Below are 21,059 nucleotides of genomic sequence, written 5' to 3' on the forward strand. Positions count from 1 at the left end.
CTTTCTGTTCTAAATATATTCATGAAAACTTTTAATGTTACTAAAATAATTTTATATTCATCCCCATAATCCATGTTCCCTGACTAGCTCTGTTGATAGAGCAGCATCAGTATGGGGGGGGCGGTGTTGCCAGTATCTGCGCGGAAGAAAGGCCTGGAAATCTACTTCCGTATCTTGCCATAAAAACTCTATGGATAGTGATGGTGGAACTTTCCATAGGGTCGCCATGAGTCGACACCAACTCGATGGCACTCAACCACCACCACCACCACCCATAATCTACACCTAGGCATGTTCTGGATAGTCTAATAATCTTGCATTTCTTAGTGCAGTAGCCTCACGTTCCTTCATTTATTCCTTCTGGCATTGAGGTATAAGTATTCAAGATGTCTTGTAGTTTTTAACATAAAATAACATCACTTTATTAGCCCTATACAATTTCTTGCATTAGGAATTAGTCTTTTCACATACCCCAGCTTGCTCTCCATGAGACACACAGATAGGGAGAGAGCCTGGGGTCAGAGCACAGGGTCAGCCATTGTACAGCACCCCTGGAGCAGTTGGGGTTAAGGGCCTTGCTCAGGGGCCCAACAGAGTAGGATTCCTCTGCTAGCTGCAGGATTTGAACCGGCAACCTTCCAGCCACAGGTGCAGAGCCACCACTCTGCTCCACCTTTTAGTGTTGCCATGTGCTCTCCTGGTCCCATCAGAACCGGCATGTTCTGAGCACTTTGACCCCCAGTTCTATGTCTTAAATGCACCTCAGATATTCTGATTCAAGTGCAACCCATCCAATGTGTACAGGTCTCATTTGTTCCTGAAGGGCCAACTATGCCCTATAACAGACTCCCTCCTGCTTCTGTATACTAAACTGATTCATTTATTCAAGAACTGTCCCTCACAGCTGAGATTGTCTTCCATGCACCTGAAGGTGAGTGTAAAAATCATTATGGGATCTGCACACTTTCTGACAGGTTAAGCAGTTGTTGTCTGATACTATGAGGTGTTGTACTGCGCACTCAGGTCATGATAAGCTGTCTTCGGGGTTTCTTGCTTTAGTTCCACATTAGGACAACTTTGAGTTCAAAAGTGCTGTGCCCCTTCCCAAATATTCTCCCTCCATGTAGTTCATGATATCTTAGGAGCTCATATTAATGTTGTAACATTGTATATTGAAGTAGTTCAAGTAGGTAGCTGCGTCAGCATACGTAGGCTGCAAAGGAACAGGTAGGGGGTTTATTTCATGCTGAAAAGAAACACAACGTTTCAGCTGTGGAGCCTTCTGAAGAAGGCCCTCACACCTGAAGAAGGCTCCACAGCCGAAACTTTGTTTCTTTTCTTTTCTGCATAGTCTATATTGGTCATATGACCATGTCTGGTGTGAAAATTCTAATTCTAAAAATGAAACATTTCAAAAACAACAAATTTTGAACTTCTTCAGCTGATTTCAGCTTAGGTGCTTAAAATATGTGTGTGCAGTTACTCTTCACATGGAAGTAGCCAGTCTCACCTCCTCCATACACTGCTCAGGAAAAGCTGACTTTTACTGAGCAGGATAGCGGATAACTACAAGCTCTGTTTTTCAGTGCCTAGCTGCCTTCTTTTAGCAAGCTTTGGGTAGAGGTAAGCAAGGCACTCCACACCACACTGACAGATTACAGTGTAAAGGGTCAGGAAAGACAGGATTGCTGTCCTGTTGATTATATCCAGAAGCACCAGCCCCAGCAGCAATTTTGTCAACTTTTCTGTGTTGCTCCATCCAATTTCTACAGAGCCTGAAACAAGTAATCATTATTTAGCACTGAGAATGCACACTTCTATGGTTATATCTAAAGCATAAATAAAATTAAAATGCCTTTACTCCTGCTATAACAATGATAAAATCAAAAATATCAGGGGTGTGTGAGCACACACAACACCTACAGAACTGGTGTCTATGGATCTAGCTAACCTACTGAGCTGGATGTGTGCTGTGAGTCTGCACCGGAATGCAGGAAGGAGGACGTTAGACGCAGTGAAGGTGAGGGAGAATTTCTTGCTCTCCCTAATCTGGACTGGTTGATGCAGTGCATCCCCTCCATCTCCAAGTAGACTCCCAGCCTGTCTTCCTCGGCTCATGGCTGTTCCTCCTGGCACTCAGGGAAGGACTCCATAGCATCAGTGCTGGCATGCTTGAAACCCTGGAGGCCCTTGCTAGTGTCTGGCTTATTCACGTATTCAAAAGCCAAGCTGATGAAGTTGGTAACTCCTTCCGTACAACAGCTACTACTCCTCCCCAGGGTGATGCAATCTTTCGTTCCCTTTGAGATCCAGCTGCTTTACATCCTCTGTCCAGTGTGGGGTCTTTCTCTCCTTTCATCAATATCCCAATATAAGATACCTGTCAGCACAAAGGTCCCACTATTAACACCAATGTGATGAAACATTTGGTCAGTGGGCTCTCAGGATGTTTTAGGCACAAAAAGGATAAATGTTACTTTAACTGTAGACACTCTGGAAGAAAAGAGAAAACTGCACTAACAGACATGCAATGATAACCAGACAGCCTGATAAGACTCCTAATCCAACAAAAGCACACACAGGGGTACTATTTACAGATCCCCCTAAGGGCAATTGAAAAAGATGACTGAAGTAGTTTCAAGATATCAAGTCTCCTGCCAACAAAGTGTGCTTCCACAAAGAAGCATTCCTAACACTTTGTTGTACAGATCACCTGATACAAATCAACTAATTGAATTCTCTGTTTAAGGGATTTCTATTGTCTCACAGTGTATAGTAAATAAAAAATACACATGGGTTAATTTTACAACGTCTTAGAGAAAAGCCTTGTTAATTTGCTAGTAATTAAGTGTAAACTAATTTAGTCTTTCAGAGCGAATTTGTGCAGCTCACCCTGTGTAATTGTTTGTCGTTGGAAGCAAACGCCCCGTTGATGGCATCTTTATCATATTTCTGGACACTCTTTACCGCACCATTTTGGTACCTCTTTAAAAAAGAGATCAATTACATCTGCTGTGGCACTTCAGTGCGGTATGATAAAATAGGTCCGATAAAGTAAGAGGTAGGTCTTATGCTAAAGTCGCTTAGTTTATTAGAACAGTAATTGCATGTATTTTTCCTTACAGAAATCAGGGGTCATAAAAATTGAACTAGTCTGTCGTTTTTAGTTTTATAAGCCTTACTTCACACTTCAATAATGGAAAGTTTACATTTTCTAAGCGCGACCTCAGAATGAAGCCTTTTTCATTTCGTAGGAGCTTAAGTAATGGAATGCATCCTTTCGTCAATGTTAGCATTTGAGCTCTGGGAACTCAGAGAGGAGGAGGGTCTCTCTTGGTACAGATCTGCTGACTAAAAAGGAGTTGGTTTGGAGGAGAAAAGCCATTCAACGAGTGCTCCTGCTGCTTGCAACAGCAACTACAGCTGCAAAGCCGAAGACATCAGTGTTACCTCTGGAGATCGTCGAAACCATGGCAGAATATGGACCTCTGTGTTAGGTCTGGCATTGTCAACGTCAAGGACTGTTCTGAAACGCCCCCACTTTTTTGACCGGACTTCTAGGTGTTAACCCCGTCTTTTAGTTAAAATAAGCATACACGTTTTTTTTTATCATTGTCTTGAATATGTTTTGCTATGCAGAGTAGAGGTATTGCAGGCTACTCGTGAACAGAAGAACATAAAAGGACGTTATATAAACAGGATTGAAGGTTTGTATAACTCCTAGTTTCTTCAGTTTAGAAGGACTTGATACATGCATTACAAATCACAAACCTGTTCACTTTATCCGATGTTTTAACTTTTTGTAACTATTTCGGTGACGTTTTTTGAAGTACCACTTACTTTTTAATATGCTTTCTTACAAAGTAATTTCTTTTCTGGCTATAACGTGCCTGATCGGGATACCCAGAGCCAGAGCGGCTGCATGTGAACCAATAAGGATTCCAATGTGCGGGTCGATGCCGTGGAACATGACTAAAATGCCAAACCATCTTCATCACAGCACCCAGGCTAACGCGATCCTGGCCATTGAGCAGTTTGAAGGCTTGTTGGGAACAAACTGCAGCCCGGACTTGCTTTTTTTTCTGTGTGCTATGTATGCCCCGATCTGTACAATAGATTTTCAGCACGATCCAATAAAGCCTTGCAAATCAGTCTGTGAGAGGGCAAAATGTGGTTGTGAACCTGTCATGAAGAAATACAATCACACATGGCCGGAGAGTCTGGCATGCGAAGACCTGCCAGTTTATGACCGGGGTGTTTGTATCTCTCCGGAGGCGATAGTCTCAGCAGAAGGCCCGGGTAAGCAATCATTATTTTCATGGTTATTATTTTCTTTGTTATAAGCGTATAATTGTAGGAGTTTAAAACTAGATCACTAGAAAATTTAAAACGTTTGATCTACCTTAATAAGATTTACCGCTCTCATTTTTCTTCTTTTTAAGACAATCCGTATTATCAAGAGTTTAACAAATGCATACCAGGTAAGACTCTTAACTCTTTCTTTCTGCAAAACACCTTTCACGGATATTAAGTCTGTATAAATGAAACACTCTGAAAATGTTAATTAATGTTAACTATGGATTATAAACGTTATACTTGTAATTTAAGCTTATAACTACAGATCCAACACAGCGTTGGAATGTTTTAAGTGGGATTTTTCTTTAAGGACATACAGTAGTACAATATTTGAACAGAGGCTTAATAACGTCTATTAAAATTAAATTATTTTTAGTGTGAGCAAAAATCGGAAAATGTAACAATGTCTGTACATTGTTGGTTTTGGTGGCTTGTGCTAACTTTTTACTGTCTTTAACTCAGAGTCTATGCCAGAATTTCCAATGGATTCTCACAATGGGAACTGCAGGGGCACTAACAATGGTATTATTTTATTGTATGCTTTCATCAAATTTGATTTAAGAATGAGGTAGAAAATCTATATTATATACAGTATAAAGTAAAAGAAAGAGTGAAGAGCCGTGTCAGGCTGTGAGCTGCAAAGGAACAACTCCTGCAAAGGAGCTGCAAAGGAGTTTTAAGTCCACACAGAAAAGTACAAAGAAATAAAGTTTCAGCTGTGTTCACTTCTTCACATGCTGTACCAGCAAGAGGCTCCACAGCTTAAATTTTTGTTTTAATTTTTTTTCTACATTTTCAGTGTGGAATTATACTCAGCTTCATGTATATTTCATATATGGTAGATGCCACAATTCTATTATACATATAGTACATATTTGTATAAACATATAGTATATACATACATTGATTTTTATACACTTCTTTTGCAAGGCGCTTTAATGTGCAGTTGGGTTTATTGCACTTTTCCCATATTTTTACCATTTGATAGTGATTTTACTAAAATCCAGTTTATTTGCAATTAAGATCTCAGTGACTGCATCAGTTATGCTTTTTTTAAATCCTAAGGAAATGAATACTACTATTATCAGTGAAACTTTAGATGTAACATATGGATGTCATCTTATTTACCAATAATCTTGCATTTTTATTTTATAGAACGCTGCAAGTGTGAGCAAATAAAACTTGTTGAAAAGACATATTTAAGGAAAAATTACAATTATGGTGAGTTTTTAGTTTACATCTGAAAGAATGAGTGCCAGTTCAATCATTTAATCTCTCTAAAAATGCCAGGTCAATGTCTGCTTTTTTTCCTAATTTTCACTGCCTCTGAAGATGGTTAAGGGTACTAGACATATTAACAGTTTGAAATGTTAAATACTGTTAAGATACTCCATTTTCTCAGTGTTTGAAAATGGCAAAATATACACTACTTAAACCGAAATTAAATGTTTTTGCTATCTTATCAGTTGGCAATCATGTTACTTAAGACATTGATGAATCTCATCAAGATATAGTACTTAAAATACCTAAATTGTGAGAGATTGTGGTTAGTATCATTTTAATTGATTGTAGAAAAATAGATACTTTTAACCAAGAGAGATGAAACTGATTTTCTTTAGTGTTTCTTTTTCAGCTGCTCTTTCTTCATTCTTAATTTTAATTGCTCTTCACCTTTTACATCGTCCGCGTTGATGTTTTCTGTGTTTGTTCTAGTAATCCGAGCAAAGGTGAGAGAAATAAGAAGCCAGCGTCATGACGTGAGCGCAGTAGTCGAAGTCAAAGACGTCTTAAAGTCTTCCTTGGTCAGTATCCCTCGGGATATCGTAACCCTGCATTCTAACTCGGGCTGTTTATGCCCTCCCCTGAACGCCAACGAGGAGTACATAATTATGGGCTACGAGAATGAAGAACGTTCAAGGTACAGAAAAACTCATATTTTTGCGACTTGAATCACAGTCTTTATCCCTTGTTGAAGGGAGGTTCTGTTCGTTCATTGTTGATAGAGTGTTAACTGTGTCCATGCAGGTTACTCTTTATTGAGGGGTCCTTTGCTCAGAAGTGGAAAGACCGTCTTGGCGTGAAAGTGAAGGTAATCCTTACCAGGTCTACACTATCTGTATTCTGAGATTACGTGAAAAATAACATGTATGATTAAAGCTAAGTTATTGCTGCCTCACCGGCTTCTTTTATTCATTTTTAGAAGCTTGTACAAGAACATGTGACAATAGAGGCAATTGAATAATACCCTATATATCTTTTGGGTTTTTTTATCCAGTGAATCTGAAGTGGTTTTGGTTTCAGAGAAGATGAATTCTTAATGATTATGACTGGCTTAACAAACTGAAAACTACGATGCATATTTGTTTGGCATTGCATTGGTTGCGATGACTTCAGAGCTAGTTTGGAACCTCCATAAACTAAAATCTTGTCAGTCTGCCAGAATCCACCCCCAATAAATCAATTTTTTACCCCAGTGAAGTAAATTAGACTATCTACAGGTGAAAGGTGAATTTCACATAGAGTGGTTGAACAAATTACATATTTGCACTATACATATAGAAAACTTAAAATGGAAGACTTGATTACTTGATTGTTTTCTTTAGATTCTCAAGGGCAGCAGTAATGTCAAATTTGTTCAGACCAGAATGACAGGGACAAGATGTATCTGACAGTTGAGGAGAAACAGGCATAGTCCAGCACACAGAAGTTTCTTTTTACTTACAGATTGGAAGCAGTTTAAGGAAACTACTGTAGTCGTTTTAGAATTTCTGACCCACTGGGAATACTCAAGAACCACTTAGATTAGAACAAAGATCAGAACAATGTTTTTGTTTCTGTTAGGTACAAGCAACAAACTGAAAAATTAATCTTTGAAGGACCCTGCCTCGAACTCTGTGTCATACCTATAATTAAATTACTATAATGGCATTATGAATTCTGCTTAATAAAGACAATGTATACTATACTTCTGGAGAATCTATTTTGAATTTAAAGACATGGTTCAAATGAAGTACAATATTTTGAAAAGTATTTCTGAAGCACATCATTGAGTGATTATTTATAATATTACCTGAGATAAAATGTGTTTTATTATAGATGCTTTTAGCCAACTTAGTATTTAAGATAAGATAAGATCACTTTATTAGCCATATACAATTTCTTCAATTAGGAATTTGAACAACATCCATACAAAATGTATTGTAATTATATTTTTCAGAGATGGGACCAAAAGCTACGAAAAAGAAACAATATGAAAAAAAAACGTCATTGAAGCCAAAATTATTTCTTTGAAAAGTGAAATGGACAAAATATTGAGACTAGTATTTTTGAAGCAACCAAGAAAAAATTGCACTATTGCACGTTTTTGTTTTCACATTGATGACTGAATTATAGTTGAATGTAGATTTTTTTTTTTTACTTTTCATTACTTCTTTTGCACGAATGTTGTGATTATTTGACATCACTGTTGATGAACTGTGGAATCCAGCAAAAGATGAAAGTTCTGTAAGAGGGAACTTAAAATCTGATGCCACATTGCCAGAAGAGGAAAGGCCTGGATATTTATTTAATGGCTAAATACCAACAGAAGTGGTTCTGAGGAGTTATTCTGGTACAGAAATGCTCAGAATGTCTTAAGTGTGAAAACAGCTTTATGGCTTATTATAAAGGAAAACGGATTTTGAGCTGCAGAGTTCTGGTTACAGCTGCAATTTACTTTATATACCCATAAGAGGATTAATCTCCCTTCAAAGGAAACACTATGAAAGAAAAATAGAAGTTTTGTTGGCAAGAAAATGAACAAGTGTTGGGATGACCTAAGGCTCTGAATATTTGATATTAAGGACAAAAATCAATACGTATGTTCAGTGTTATTGATAAATGTAATGTATTAATTCAAATTTATTCATGTTAACTGTAAAGACCTGTTATTTACTTAAAAATACCTTGAGGGCTGTTGACTAGCTCAACCTGAAATAGCTAGGAGCCCTGTGATCCTAATGTCATGAGTTTGAGCCTGGGTGATGTCACTAATTGACTATTACCAGGATTTCTCAAGCATCATGGGGGTAAAGTTGAAATTAATGTAAGTGGCCAAGCTTTCTCAGCTCCTGGTGGACAAGAAACCCCTGTGATTTCCAAGTGTGTAAGGAGGAGGGTGTCAGTGGCGAAGCATCTGTTGGAGATGAACCTTCTGTATGTTGCTCTCGAGCTTGTAGAATTATACAGTATACTCGATGATACAGAAGAGTCTGTCTCTGTTTCCTAACTGCCTGTGTGGATGCAGGAGTCAACACTGTACTCCAGGGCAAAAGGACACAATTGGTAATTCCAAACAGAAATAGGTATATACAGTATAAAAATATTTGGTGGGTCTAAATGCAAAAAGCCTTCTGTGTAAATCAAAGGTGCCTGTATTAAACTCTCTGACATTCTAATAAAAATTGTTAAAAAATAAACTCTCTAGAATTCACATATGCTGCTTTAATGCTGTCTTGCATACTTAAAACCATGTGTCATTAAAAGGTTTTAACACTTCTACAGTTACAGTATTTTTTATCACATTAAGTTTTAGGCTTTATATTTAAGATTTAAGATTAAAAAGATTTAAAATACAGCCATTTACTAGTGAGCACACTGGAGTAAATGTTAAATGTCCTCAACAATACATTGTTGGAATCAACAACACTAGTGAGTGCTGTATTTAGGCGATGTTTCTTCAAATCTACAGTAATTCGAAAAAATAAGTGATTCTAAGTGAAATAAAAAAAAGATTATTATTGAGATTTCAAGATGGTCATAGCTATTTCAAGATATTCCTGTTAGATATTCAAGATTTTAATGTTAGAATAGTTAATTTCCACAGGTCCTCTATTCAAGGTTAAGCTGAGGATATATATATATATAAGACTTGTGTGATAAGAAGTGTTAGTGCTAATATTTCTTAACATGACATTCTCATTTAATCATACAATTACTATTATTTTTCTGTAGTTTCATTGCTTCAAAAATTAAATTTTGAACTGTAATGTAAATTAAAACTCAGCATACAGGCAACAGATTTGTTCATTTCTTTTCAGAAAACCATGATTAATAAAACCAAACATCATTGGTTCATCAATATTTACACCTGCACTGCTCAGCATTTAAAAATGATCAAATTCTGCATTTCCATTTTACAGAAGAAGTCATTTATGAGTAAATCAAATTTATGAATGTGATATTCAAAGTAAAGCTTTTGATCATTTTAATATTTTAAAATAAATGTCCTTATTTTGTCCACAATCCACCTTTGTGGTTTAAAGAGTAAATACTTTATGATAAGTTTATAACTTTTTCACTCACCTGTCAAAGAAATTGGGACATGAAGTTGTGTCCCATTTTTAGATAAATGTTGGTGTGTTTAAAACACATTACACCTTCACAATAAAGATCACATTTTGGCATTTCACAGCATGGGATTTTGAGGTGTTGGGATTGGGGAGGAAATATTTTTCTTTTAAGCATAAAAGGATTCTTAACATAAACATCTGAAGCTTTCAAGAAGACTTCAGGAAATTTTCAAAGATCACAAGCTCCAAATCTGTCACATCTCAGTAAACACTGCTGATATACTGTATTAAGAGTGTTGTGTAAGACAGACCTTAAGATATTGTTTATCTTTACATTTAGTCTGCTGCTTGGTTCTTGCATGTCTTAGTACCACTGCTGTCTGGACTAAGAATTCCGTTGTGGAGTTTTAGAGGTTAAATGTCCAAGTTGCCTTTGGTTGTATTCTGAAAAAATAGACTTGCTATGCAAACAGATTTTGAAAATATTAATAATGAGCTTGTGATAATATACACCTTTTGCAAACCCTAAAGTTTTGATTTTTAGAATTTTGCCCAATTTTTTAAATTAATAAGTCTGCAAAAGTCTTTTTGTGCGTTAAAAAAAAAGTTTATTTACATTTTTTTAATATCAGACTACTTTCATTTCAAATCATGCCATTATTTCGATATGAGTAGACAAGACAATTATGACACAGAGATGTGATCTACCCTGTTACAGAAGTGGCAAAGGTTGAAACTTCTATAATAATGTATTTTAAATAGTAAGAAATAATAATACTGGCAAGAGGAAAATACTAGCTATTGTTGCATGTCTGGAAGAAATCCAGGTTTTCAAAGCCTTGGAATCTGAAGAAAAATATATGTTAAGGCTAGAATGTCAAATACTTTTGCATAGAACATTTACTATTCTCTGTATCCCATGAATATTCTTTTCATTTTTACAAGAAAACATTTTTGTTATGAGGACTTAAACCTCTAGAGTTAAGAGATTAATGTATTAACTGTCAAAGAAAAAAGAATGAACAATATCAAATAATGAATCAAGAATGAATTATCAAAATAATAGGGCAGAAATGTGCTTTTATATGTTGCAAAATAAGCTAATGAGAATTTACACAAACTAGGTTTTCATAGACTTGAAAACAACATCATAAATGGCCATGCCAATGAAACAATTTGAAAATGCACCTCAATGTCACGAAATTAAACTTAGTCCAGCTGAAATTGCTTTATGAGAATTTAAGTAGAATGAGGAACCTAAAGAAACACATTCCTCACATAAAACAATATACTTACAGTACAAACATACTGTATGTGCAAACAACACTTTAGGCTGTCTTTTAAAATGTGTTCTCTTAATTTTGTAAACAGTGTGTACATTTTTTTTAAAATAAAGTTACTGTAAATTAGGAATTTCTTTCAGAGAAAAAAAAATATTACAAAGGATCAAGCAGAGGCAGAAAATCGTATGCAAGTTAAACCCTGACATTTATCATAATGATCATATTCAGTGTGAGCACAACCTTGTTGACTGCCTGCATCACAATACAAATCATCAGGGTCTCTCCAAAGCCATTCAGCTGTGATAATACTCTGTAAGACCAGCTTTTCTCAGATCACAGATGCTGGGCTGCGTTATTGTACCCAGAACTGTTAAAGGTGATGGTTTAGAATGGAGATGGATGACTGTGCCTCCAGCAATATACCCCCCTCCACACACACACTCCTACAAGTACTACAGAATAGAATAGTCATTGAATGTGTCATGTGCAATTCCCTGTTTCTTCACTTCTCGCTAGATTTACTGTTTATTGTGTTCACAGTGATTTTCTGTTTTCTGTTACTGTTTTGATTCCTGTTTTCAATCTGAAGAGTATATCAGATGGAAATTAATTTCTAAACTCCTTAAAGCTGATTGCTTAGTATTCCATAATGTTATGATGCCTGTTTACTTACTTGCCTATTGGAAAGGCACTATTAATTAAAATATATGCAACTGTTTCCCACCTTAATCTTTAACTGAAGTCTGGTGAAGGGTTTTCAGAGTTTCCCATAATGTTATTATTTTTCAATATCAGAAACAGTAGGCTTTTGTTTTGTTCATAACTGATAATTCCTTTCCTTGAGTATATTAACATACTAAATCCAACAATAATTGCATGGTACTAACTTAAATCCATTTAAGATACATATACTGTATACCTACAGTAGCTTAAATTCCAAGAAGCATTATATTGATACTTCATCCAACAGAATTATGCATAAGAAATTAAAACAGCTATAAGATAAAAAATACAGAATCAAACACATTGTCTCTTACTGCTAGTCTTTTGTTGGAATTGCATTGCCATACTGTATCTGAATTGTCCACACCTGCACCAGAGAATAACCTCAAGCAATTGTTTTTACCATTGGTATTAAAGCACAAAAATGTTTAAAATTAGAACCCTAGAACACTGAGAGAGAACACTTGTTAAAGTTGGTACGAGGTAGAATTTAGTGAATAAATAAGCACTTTAGTTCAGTTTACAATAAAAATGAAACACACTTGGCAGTCTCAGAAAATCAGACATCTCTTATTTTCTCTAAGCACTGTTTCATTGAACATCATAATTTATGTTTAAAAACACTATCTTAACAAACGTCTTCCTTAGTCTGCTCTTAATCATTATGAACTGATAATGTTGGAAAAAAAGACTTTTCTTTAAAACACATGCCATGTGCCTTATAAAAATGCTAACTGTATAATTTGATGGCACAAATTTTAATATTTTTTTTCAGTAGATACTGTAAATGTTACTCTGTATCTTCTTGTTTGATAAATAAGCACTGTGTGCTATCCAAAACACAGACTCTTTACAATGTAGTGTTCCTTTCTGTGACTTTTCCTTATTGCTCTGAGAATTAGTAAAAGAAGGCTCCCTCAGGAACCACCCCACCTTGCAATTTTCAGGAATTCATGGAGACTAAAGTAAATAAATGTGGCTGAAAGGATTACAAACATTTATTTCAAATCAATCAGAATAGAAAAACTGTTTACTATATGGGCCTGGTAAGCATGATGATTTTGTTAGTTGAAAAAAAATCAACAGTATAAAAGCCACTCTCAGTCTTAAATAAACTATATTCTGTATTTGTTTTTCTATATTTTAAATATATATTCATCAGGAAGATATATGTACCCAAGAAATTCCTCTGGTTTGAGGTGGGCATGTTAAAGCAGATTTTAATAATACAGCATTGTATTTATTTCCACTTTTTCAACTTACTTAACCTTGGAGAGTACAAGGTTTTCCTGTTTACTGATCCTAACCACGTTCCCATATAGAGCAATTGCGTGACCCATTTGTATAATTTATAGTAAGAGATGGGCTTCTAAATTGCTCGGAGTGAAATTTATGTGTGAAAGGTTAAACTCAATCATCAAGTGTGTGGGGTTTATGGGAAAATTAACACAAAATGTGTTATTTATTGTGACATAAATTAACTGTTGTCAGCGTTGACTGTGCCTAAGTTCAGCCATCTTGACCACTTCATGTCAGTGTTGTATATCATGATGCCCAGGCATGTGGTATAAAGTGGTTCTATAATCACTCTGGCACTGAAAAGGGACTGTCCTGAATCACATACAGATTAACTTGCTTAAATTATGCACCATGTGGGAACCATCAAACACTCCACTAAAGATGTAAATCTTGTTTTTCTTTTTCTTTTATTTTTGGTGTGAGTTTAAGAAAGGAGCATTATTCTGCAAGATCAGCATCTGGCAGAGCTTGAGGTATAATGGCTGTTCTCTTAAAGATTGACTGTATAAAATATATATTTAATGACTTCCATAAGTACTTACATACTGCTGCCAGTCACTATATGGAGCAAACCTAGATCTGAACCAACTCCGGTTTTAATTTCACTGTAAATGTTAATGTAGGAACTGCCACATTGGTAAAACATCAGCTAAGAATAATATACAAGTGTGAATGAAGTTTTGTATGACAGGACAGTTTTTTTTTCCATGCACTGCGTTAAAGGCAAAAGATCAGTTTAAATTTTGTGTTTACTACACCTGAAATATCACTTCAACTATTTTGTATTGAATGTTACCATTTCTATTGGCATTAATAAAATTGGTCTGTAATACATTTCTATCTAATATATTCTAGTAGGTCTATTTCTACTACCCTTTGTACTTAAAGTTCCTTGTTTATGGACAAGCAATAGCAATTTAAAAGGTTTTAAAATTGTGTTTGGGCACTCAAGCAATGGCACATTGGTACTTACATAATATATATTGTATATATATACCAAACTGTTTTTTTACACATATGGATTATAAAATGTTAGTAAATACATTTTGTTAAAATGATTCATAGGCACGCTTAAGTCCTAAAAGCAAGTGACCAAACATAAAGCATTGTGTAGGTTCACCTGTCCTTATGCCAGCTATAAATATTGTAACGCAACGGGGGCTCAGGCGGGCGCCCTTGCCGCATCAGGTCGGCCCCGCACCGTCCGGGGCTCGAACCCGGGACTCCCGCGTCGCTCAGCAGCGACCCAGCCCGGTGAGCTACAGAGAGATCTCTCTACAGCCCAGCAGCTGTAGTCCTGCTATCACAGGGAAGGGCGGTGACGTCACCTGCTCTGGTACACCGGCTCTTACACAGTGCCTGTCGGCCGTAAGCGTTACACTCTCCCCCGCTTAAATCGCCGTCCCCGGCGAAGGGCTATCCCATCCCACTTCTGACACCAATGTAACGCAACGGGGGCTCAGGCAGGCGCCCTTGCCGCATTAGGTCGGCCCCGCACCGTCCGGGGCTCGAACCCGGGACTCCCGCGTCACTCAGCAGCGACCCAGCCCGGTGAGCTAAAGAGAGATCTCTCTACAGCCCAGCAGCTGTAGTCCTGCTATCACAGGGAAGGGCGGTGACGTCACCTGCTCTGGTACGCCGGCTCTTACACAGTGCCTGTCGGCCGTAAGCGTTACAATATTATGAAAGCCACAAATAATGTACACAAAAAATGCACAAATATTATCACAAACATATCACTTTCCCTTGTTTAAGCAACAAATTTCTTAATATTTAACATTCCATGCACAGTAGATTGTCAGAGTACAGCACTCTTGAAACTTCACAAAGAGCCCAACTGCATTGCTGTCTTATGCATGGTACACTTTGAAACTGCTGACAAGGTTAACTGCCTTCAGAATTCGGCACTGATGAGCTGCCAACACTATAACTGTCCACAGCAATCAACAGTCAGGAACTGCCAGAAAGAATAATGGACCCCTTATATTATATTTTACATAATAAGGAACTGCTGACAAGAACAAAATGTCCTTGGAAGTCTCCCTTTCCTTTATTTCCTGTTGCACCAAATAGGCTTTCACAAATATCAGGTGTTGTAAAAAGTGGAAGCTTTAAAAGATACGATTTAAGGTACAGTATATAACTCACCCATTCTGAGATCTTGAGATAGAGTGGAGAGCTTCACATATGAAGTAGTGTGTAAAGTCTTGTTATGATATTGTTAGCATTTATTTTATAAATTCTTTATTCTTCTTTAGCAATCCCTGAAGGTTGAGGCTGATTGTTTTCCATGATTGTCTTATCTAAGATGGCTGAGGAGGCAATATGGGATTGACAGACATTGCTGGAGGAAAGACAGGGATTTCTGAACAGAATAAGTGGCCCTTAGTTCTTGATTTGTTAAACCATGTCAAGCTTTCTGCTGCACCCACTTTTTTCATCTCCTGCGGTTGTGGTTACACAGATTCAAAGAGCTAAGATTCTTGCAGGAGACTCTTCCTCTGTCTGGAATGTTCCTGCACAAAAATTGTGTCAGTATTGCATTTCTTTATGTTGGCCTCACACTCTTTCCTAAATTACTGAGCTGGGAGAATAAGACTTGCAGTGTCTGGAGCCAGACATCTGGACAACATGGCTCAACCATGCTGATGTTGCCCACGTAGAAGTTGGGTGATCACCACAGAAATTCTCATGGTTTTGTTTGAAAGATAACACCAATATTTGTACATCTGTCATTTTGCTGTCTTCATTTTTATTTTTTGTTATTCATGTTGCTGTCATCCAAAAAGGGTGTTTTGCTGGCTGGAGTGCAGGCATTTTTATAGTATCTTGAGGTACAACCTGTCCGTTGTGCATTTACTAGTGCCATGTCAAGGGGTTGGAAACATGGCTGCCATCATTAACAAGCCATCAATTTGTGTCTGAAATCTCAAACTTTGAATACCCCTTTTCTCAGACTGATCTTGCCTTTAAAATGATGTTGGATTTCATTATTGATGACAGTCCTGTGTAAGAGTTGACTTCAATCTACAGGAAATTCTCTGTGTTCTCTCAAATCTCATCATGAATCTGAATTCCCAGGGCTTGGAAAACCCTTGTCTTCTGTGTGTTAAGTATCAGTACCACTTTTTGTAGCCTTTGTGAAGATATCAATAATGGCCTAAAGATCTCCTTCCATTTGATCACGTACTACAGTATCATCAGCGTGCAGGAGCTTGATGACAGAATCTGAAGTGGTCTTCGTTCTTTGTCGTGACTGTAAGGTTTAAAGTAATACAATGTGAAAACTGTGCAGGATCTGAATACTTTGAAAGGCACTATATCAAAGGAGCTTTATGTAGTAAATACATTAAAAAAATATTTTTGAAGGTAGCAGTAAAGGGATATATAGAAATGACATATGTATATTTACATATGATCAAACATATACTGTAGTATACAGTATAAGTAAAAACAGGCCCAAAGTGTTGGAGTAAAAAGTTAAAAAATAAAGAAAACAGGATCCATTTTTTCTAATTATATGAGTACATTTCACTAGAAAAGTAGGATTCGTGTTGTTTTTGTAAATCTCAAAACCTCAAGCATAAAATATAAAAAGTGCATGTTGATTACCAAAAGACGTCATTGCCTATATTCACCTTACTTAGCTTACTGGACATTTTGCCTGTGAGAGTTCTGAATTCATTTCATTTAACTTTTAACTTCTCTTGGCATTTGGACAAAACCTTTTGGGTTCAGTTCCCCAGTATTTGGGTAATCTGGTGCTTCAGTGGTGCTGGTCTAAATAAATGCATAAATATTCCAAGAAATGCTAATTAAAGTTTGCACGCAAAGGGCTGTTCAAATTCAGCACTCGACCGAGCCAGCAGTCGCTTAAATGTAACCTCTGTTTAATGTTCACAGTTTAATTTTTGCTTTTGAGCTGAAAGAGCATATTCATACATCAAGGTACTCTGTTTCTCAAAAATACAGCAAAATTATTAGACAATACAAAATACTGTAAATGGACACACCTTCAGTTAAGATAAAGCTGATCATGTGATGTGCCATGTGGTTTCTCCAGGGCAGAAAGATAGGTGTTACTTCAGTCAGGTCTGTGTGGGATTTGAAACAAAGAGAGCTCTGTTATTCTAAAAACAAAATCAGTACAAAAGAAAGAAAATATTTTTTGGAAAAAACAATTTAGGTAGGAAATCCTGTATATATGTAATACTTGCCTCTTTGTATTTTTTTAATTCCTTTATGTATTTATTTAGCTCTGTCTCTTTGTGTATCTGGGGTTTTTCTTCAACGTGTGATTCCTGCAGTGCTATGAATCTTTAGTGGCGCTATTTCAAACAGTCTATCTGAAAGACAATGCAGTCTGTGTTCATGCCCATGACAGTGGGCAAACATGGAGCAAATGCCAGTACCATGGTAGGACAGGATCTCCCTGAAACATTATTCCCCTGATCCAACCTACAATTTCGAACGTTTTTCGTCATGGACGAATACTCTTTTACTGAATTGTAAGCCAATGTTAATATGCATTTAAGTTTTATATAAGATAAGGTTTTATGGTAAAACAACAGGGAACATGTCTTACTCTTTCTTTTAAGCGCAGTTATCCCAAATTTCAGAACCATTTTGTTGTAAGAAATCGTATTATTTGATCATTATTTGACAACAATTTTCTTACTGTAAACTCGATTTGCCTCAGACTCCTTGAGCAGAATGAGGACCTTCAGAAGTGGTCCTTTAACAAACAATAACCACCTGTTTTAACCAGTTATCTTTTAGAAATGTTGTAAACGTCACTGGTATTACAGGTCCATTAGCACCAATTGGAGCCTGCAGAAGCCCAGCAAGTCACAAGGGTTGCTATTTCTCAAAAGGCTGAGATCACAGCTAACTAAAGCTGACCCTGCTCCAGCAGTACTTGGTTAATTCTGCCCTGTGATGCAGTGAATCCTGTTCACGTGATCAAATCTTTGTCTGGTGATGTGCAGGTCATAAAGCTAAACCTGCTTTCCAAGTGAGCTCCTGTACTGGTTGTGCCAGTCTGGAGCCCTGTTATTTTGCATTTAAAACCTTTTTCAATGTCTATTTCTTCCCTTTGAAATTTGTATCTGCAAATACCTTATGGAATAGTATGATAAGATTGAGAGGAATGTGTATCCAGTGGTAGCTTTCATTTATATCTGTTTAATTTGATTGCTTCATTTCTTGAGCTTCCTTTTAAAACAAAAACGTAGTTTTTCCCCCTGTCGCAATGTCACCCTGAAATAAATATGTTTAACATGCCTTGTGTTGACTTGCTGTAAATTAGCTGCTGTTTTAGATATTTTATTTCATTTTCTGCAGTAGCAGCAGAGTGCGCAAGGTGAGTTGTAAAGCTGTTTATTCAGAAAAGGCTGGCACATTAAAAAAAACCTTATTAAACCCCATAGTTCTTACTTTTTAATCTCTAGTTTAGTCTCTAGATAGATGTTTTTGGGTAACCTTCCTAGGAATTCTGAAACTGAATTGTGAAATTGGACCTAAGAACCTTTTTTCAACAGCATCATGTGGAAAATAATATTTCTATTATTTTAATTATTTAATCATATCCAAGTAATAATTTGTTTTTTAGATTATATACTACACAAACATTAATGCAAATGAATTAAACAAGAGGGCAAAATTTGGCATTGATATTAAGTACCTTTAAATAACCATGTTTCAGAAAATGAACTATAAAGGGTTTCAGATGTGTTGAGGATCATATAATAACTTGGACAACTGTGATACAATGGTGTTACTCAAACACATTGGGTTTTAAAGGTTTCAGCTTCAGGATTTTGCATCACCCAAATATCCTTCCTAGTCAAAGCTGGCAGATATTTATTTTGTAAAAAAAAATTAAGAGCTTATCGTAGCTTAATGTTTAAAAACTTTAAGTTCTTTTTTTCATTTATTGGAAAACTCCTTTTTGTATTGTGTATTATACCAAGTGCAGACTTTCAAGAAACAGTTAGGATACTGCTTTTTGAAATAAGTGATCCTAAGGGATTCTGATTAGGTTAGGACAAAAGGGTAAAGTGTAGGTGAACCATGGAAAAGGTGATAGCTTGTCATTGAAATTATATTTTTAATTCCTTCCCTGCAAGAGTCACAACAGGATTCTTTTGTAGCCTTATGCGAAATATTACAATAAAATATACTATATAATAAAACTATAAGACAGACTACTGCAGGTGAATTTTGTCTTAACAAGTCTTACAACTGAAATCAAAGAACACTGTACATTTTGTGCTGTATTAAAAACACAGCTGTACTTTCTTAAAGCAATGGTAAAACAGCTGGACAATGTCTTAGTTTTCTTTTTAAACTTTATGCTGTCGAAACAAAGTGAGTGTTTAATGAGGTGAAAGGCAAGTGGAAGTTTCCTGAAAGACATATGTAGGGTATTCATTTAAATAGCATTTTAAGGGCCAAAGTGTTTGAATGCACTGACATTTACGTAACCAGGAAATTATTAGCATGCTTGGAAGGTTTCTTTTTCCCTCACTGGTGTATATGTTACTGCTCTTGAAAGACAAATAAAAATGTGCAATGAAATTCTGTATTATAAATACAGGAGGAAAGTTGCAGGAGTGAGAACTGGAATCAAGTACTTTGAAATAACCAGGTGTACTGGCATTTAGTTCTCATCTAAAGGATTTACCATCATCCTCCATCTCCTTGTTTTCTCAATACAACAAAAAACCACAGAAAACCCGGCCCCTGCAGCTAGACAGGGATTTCAGCATGGTTCACATTATTTCCAACTACAAGCCCTCTAGCTCTTGGCATTCGTTTCCCTCAGACCACCAGTTTCTGCATACTAATTGATTTGTCAATGAAAAACAAAAGACACCCTGCACTTTAACCTATGACTCCAAATTGCTAAAACCTTACTTAAAGCGACCCACTGAGCCTTGCATGTACATTTGAAAAGTAATTAAGAAAAGTCCTGTATAATTCGATAGTTGCCTAAGCCCTAAGATTAACTGCAAGTCATAAACTGACAAAAGGCATATGCAGTCTCTAAATACCACGCAGATACTGTAACACTGTGTGGTCTGCAAGAAGCAGTATTTAACCAAAAGGTAATTTAAAAAGGTAAACCTTTTTGGGTCATTTTGTTCTGTTCTATAAACATCTTAGCTTTCAGGCGGGGGGAAAGCAATTTATATCTCATCAGAATGAGAAGAAATGAGCAAAAAGCAATCAAGAAATGATCAAGAAATCCAAAGACTCTGCAGTAGTAGGAAGTTTCTTTTCGTTGATGATATTTTATAACTTTGAAAACTATGACGCATGTCCTAGTTCTTTTTTTGTCTGTTGCTTAAAAATGCAACCTTGTTGGATAATGACTGGCAACAGAAAGGATAAAAAAGTATTTTGTGTAAACCAAAGGATCAGACATTTAAAATGCTCAGAAATAAGACCTTCCATAATACCTGTACCATGCCAAATTGTCTTCTGCTGCTTCCTTATTCTTAAACAGTAAATGCTCATCTGTCAAGTTATACTGTGCTGTAGCTTACTGAATTTTTAAAAAAAAGTTCTGATCTATTTGGAAAGCTTGTGGCGAAATGTTATTGGTACCTTAGTTTTGAAGATGTCTGATGTGTCCAAGAAGTTTTACAGTTTTGATGAAAGATGTTTGGGTTTGACTACATATTTAAAAGAAATTTAAAAATCCATTCCTTTTTTCCCCCAATGCTTATTTTTAATCAAACAAATCTGAATATACAGTTTTTATTTCATGATGGTTAAATAAATTGTTAAATTTTAAGAACATGCGTTAAAATTTATTTTTCTAATGTGTCACATGATATATATTTTTATTGCATATTCTGTGTTTTCTGTGACCTCCAGTATTTCCCTAATAAAACAATCCCATGGTTAAAAGGTGCTATAACACCCTGACGCCAGAACTAATTATGTGCTGCCAACTAAAAGTTGCTGCCAGCTCCCCAGGTTGGGATTTTCCAGCTTAAAGCAGAAAAAAATAAATTCTAAGCAATCATTCAGAGTGGCCCTGTAGTCAAGCATTAGAACG

General features: G+C 36.3%; 1 protein-coding gene across 1 annotated transcript; it reads left to right on the top strand.

Annotated features, from left to right (window-relative positions):
* The first annotated feature begins 3,383 nt into the window (after positions 1 to 3,383).
* frzb (frizzled related protein) lies at positions 3,384 to 8,813 on the top strand. Its single transcript, XM_088931224.1, has 7 exons — positions 3,384 to 4,299; positions 4,443 to 4,481; positions 4,819 to 4,878; positions 5,512 to 5,577; positions 6,070 to 6,274; positions 6,382 to 6,445; positions 7,574 to 8,813. The coding sequence occupies exons 1-7, from the start codon at positions 3,849 to 3,851 to the stop codon at positions 7,625 to 7,627; spliced, it is 939 nt and encodes a 312-aa protein (XP_088787350.1). The 5' UTR covers positions 3,384 to 3,848; the 3' UTR covers positions 7,628 to 8,813.
* Positions 8,814 to 21,059: the final 12,246 nt, after the last annotated feature.

The sequence above is a fragment of the Atractosteus spatula genome, chromosome 13, assembly GCF_055471065.1.
Source record: "Atractosteus spatula isolate fAtrSpa1 chromosome 13, fAtrSpa1.hap1, whole genome shotgun sequence".
Classification (NCBI taxonomy): Eukaryota; Metazoa; Chordata; class Actinopteri; order Semionotiformes; family Lepisosteidae; genus Atractosteus; species Atractosteus spatula.

Bases quoted from the DNA above. Each gene is read 5' to 3' on its own strand.
- frzb (XM_088931224.1), top strand. From the start codon at position 3,849: ATGCTTTCTTACAAAGTAATTTCTTTTCTGGCTATAACGTGCCTGATC. The intron at 4,482-4,818 runs GTAAGACTCTTA...TCTTTAACTCAG, and splicing joins GTTTAACAAATGCATACCAG to AGTCTATGCCAGAATTTCCA. The intron at 6,446-7,573 runs GTAATCCTTACC...TATATTTTTCAG, and splicing joins GTCTTGGCGTGAAAGTGAAG to AGATGGGACCAAAAGCTACG.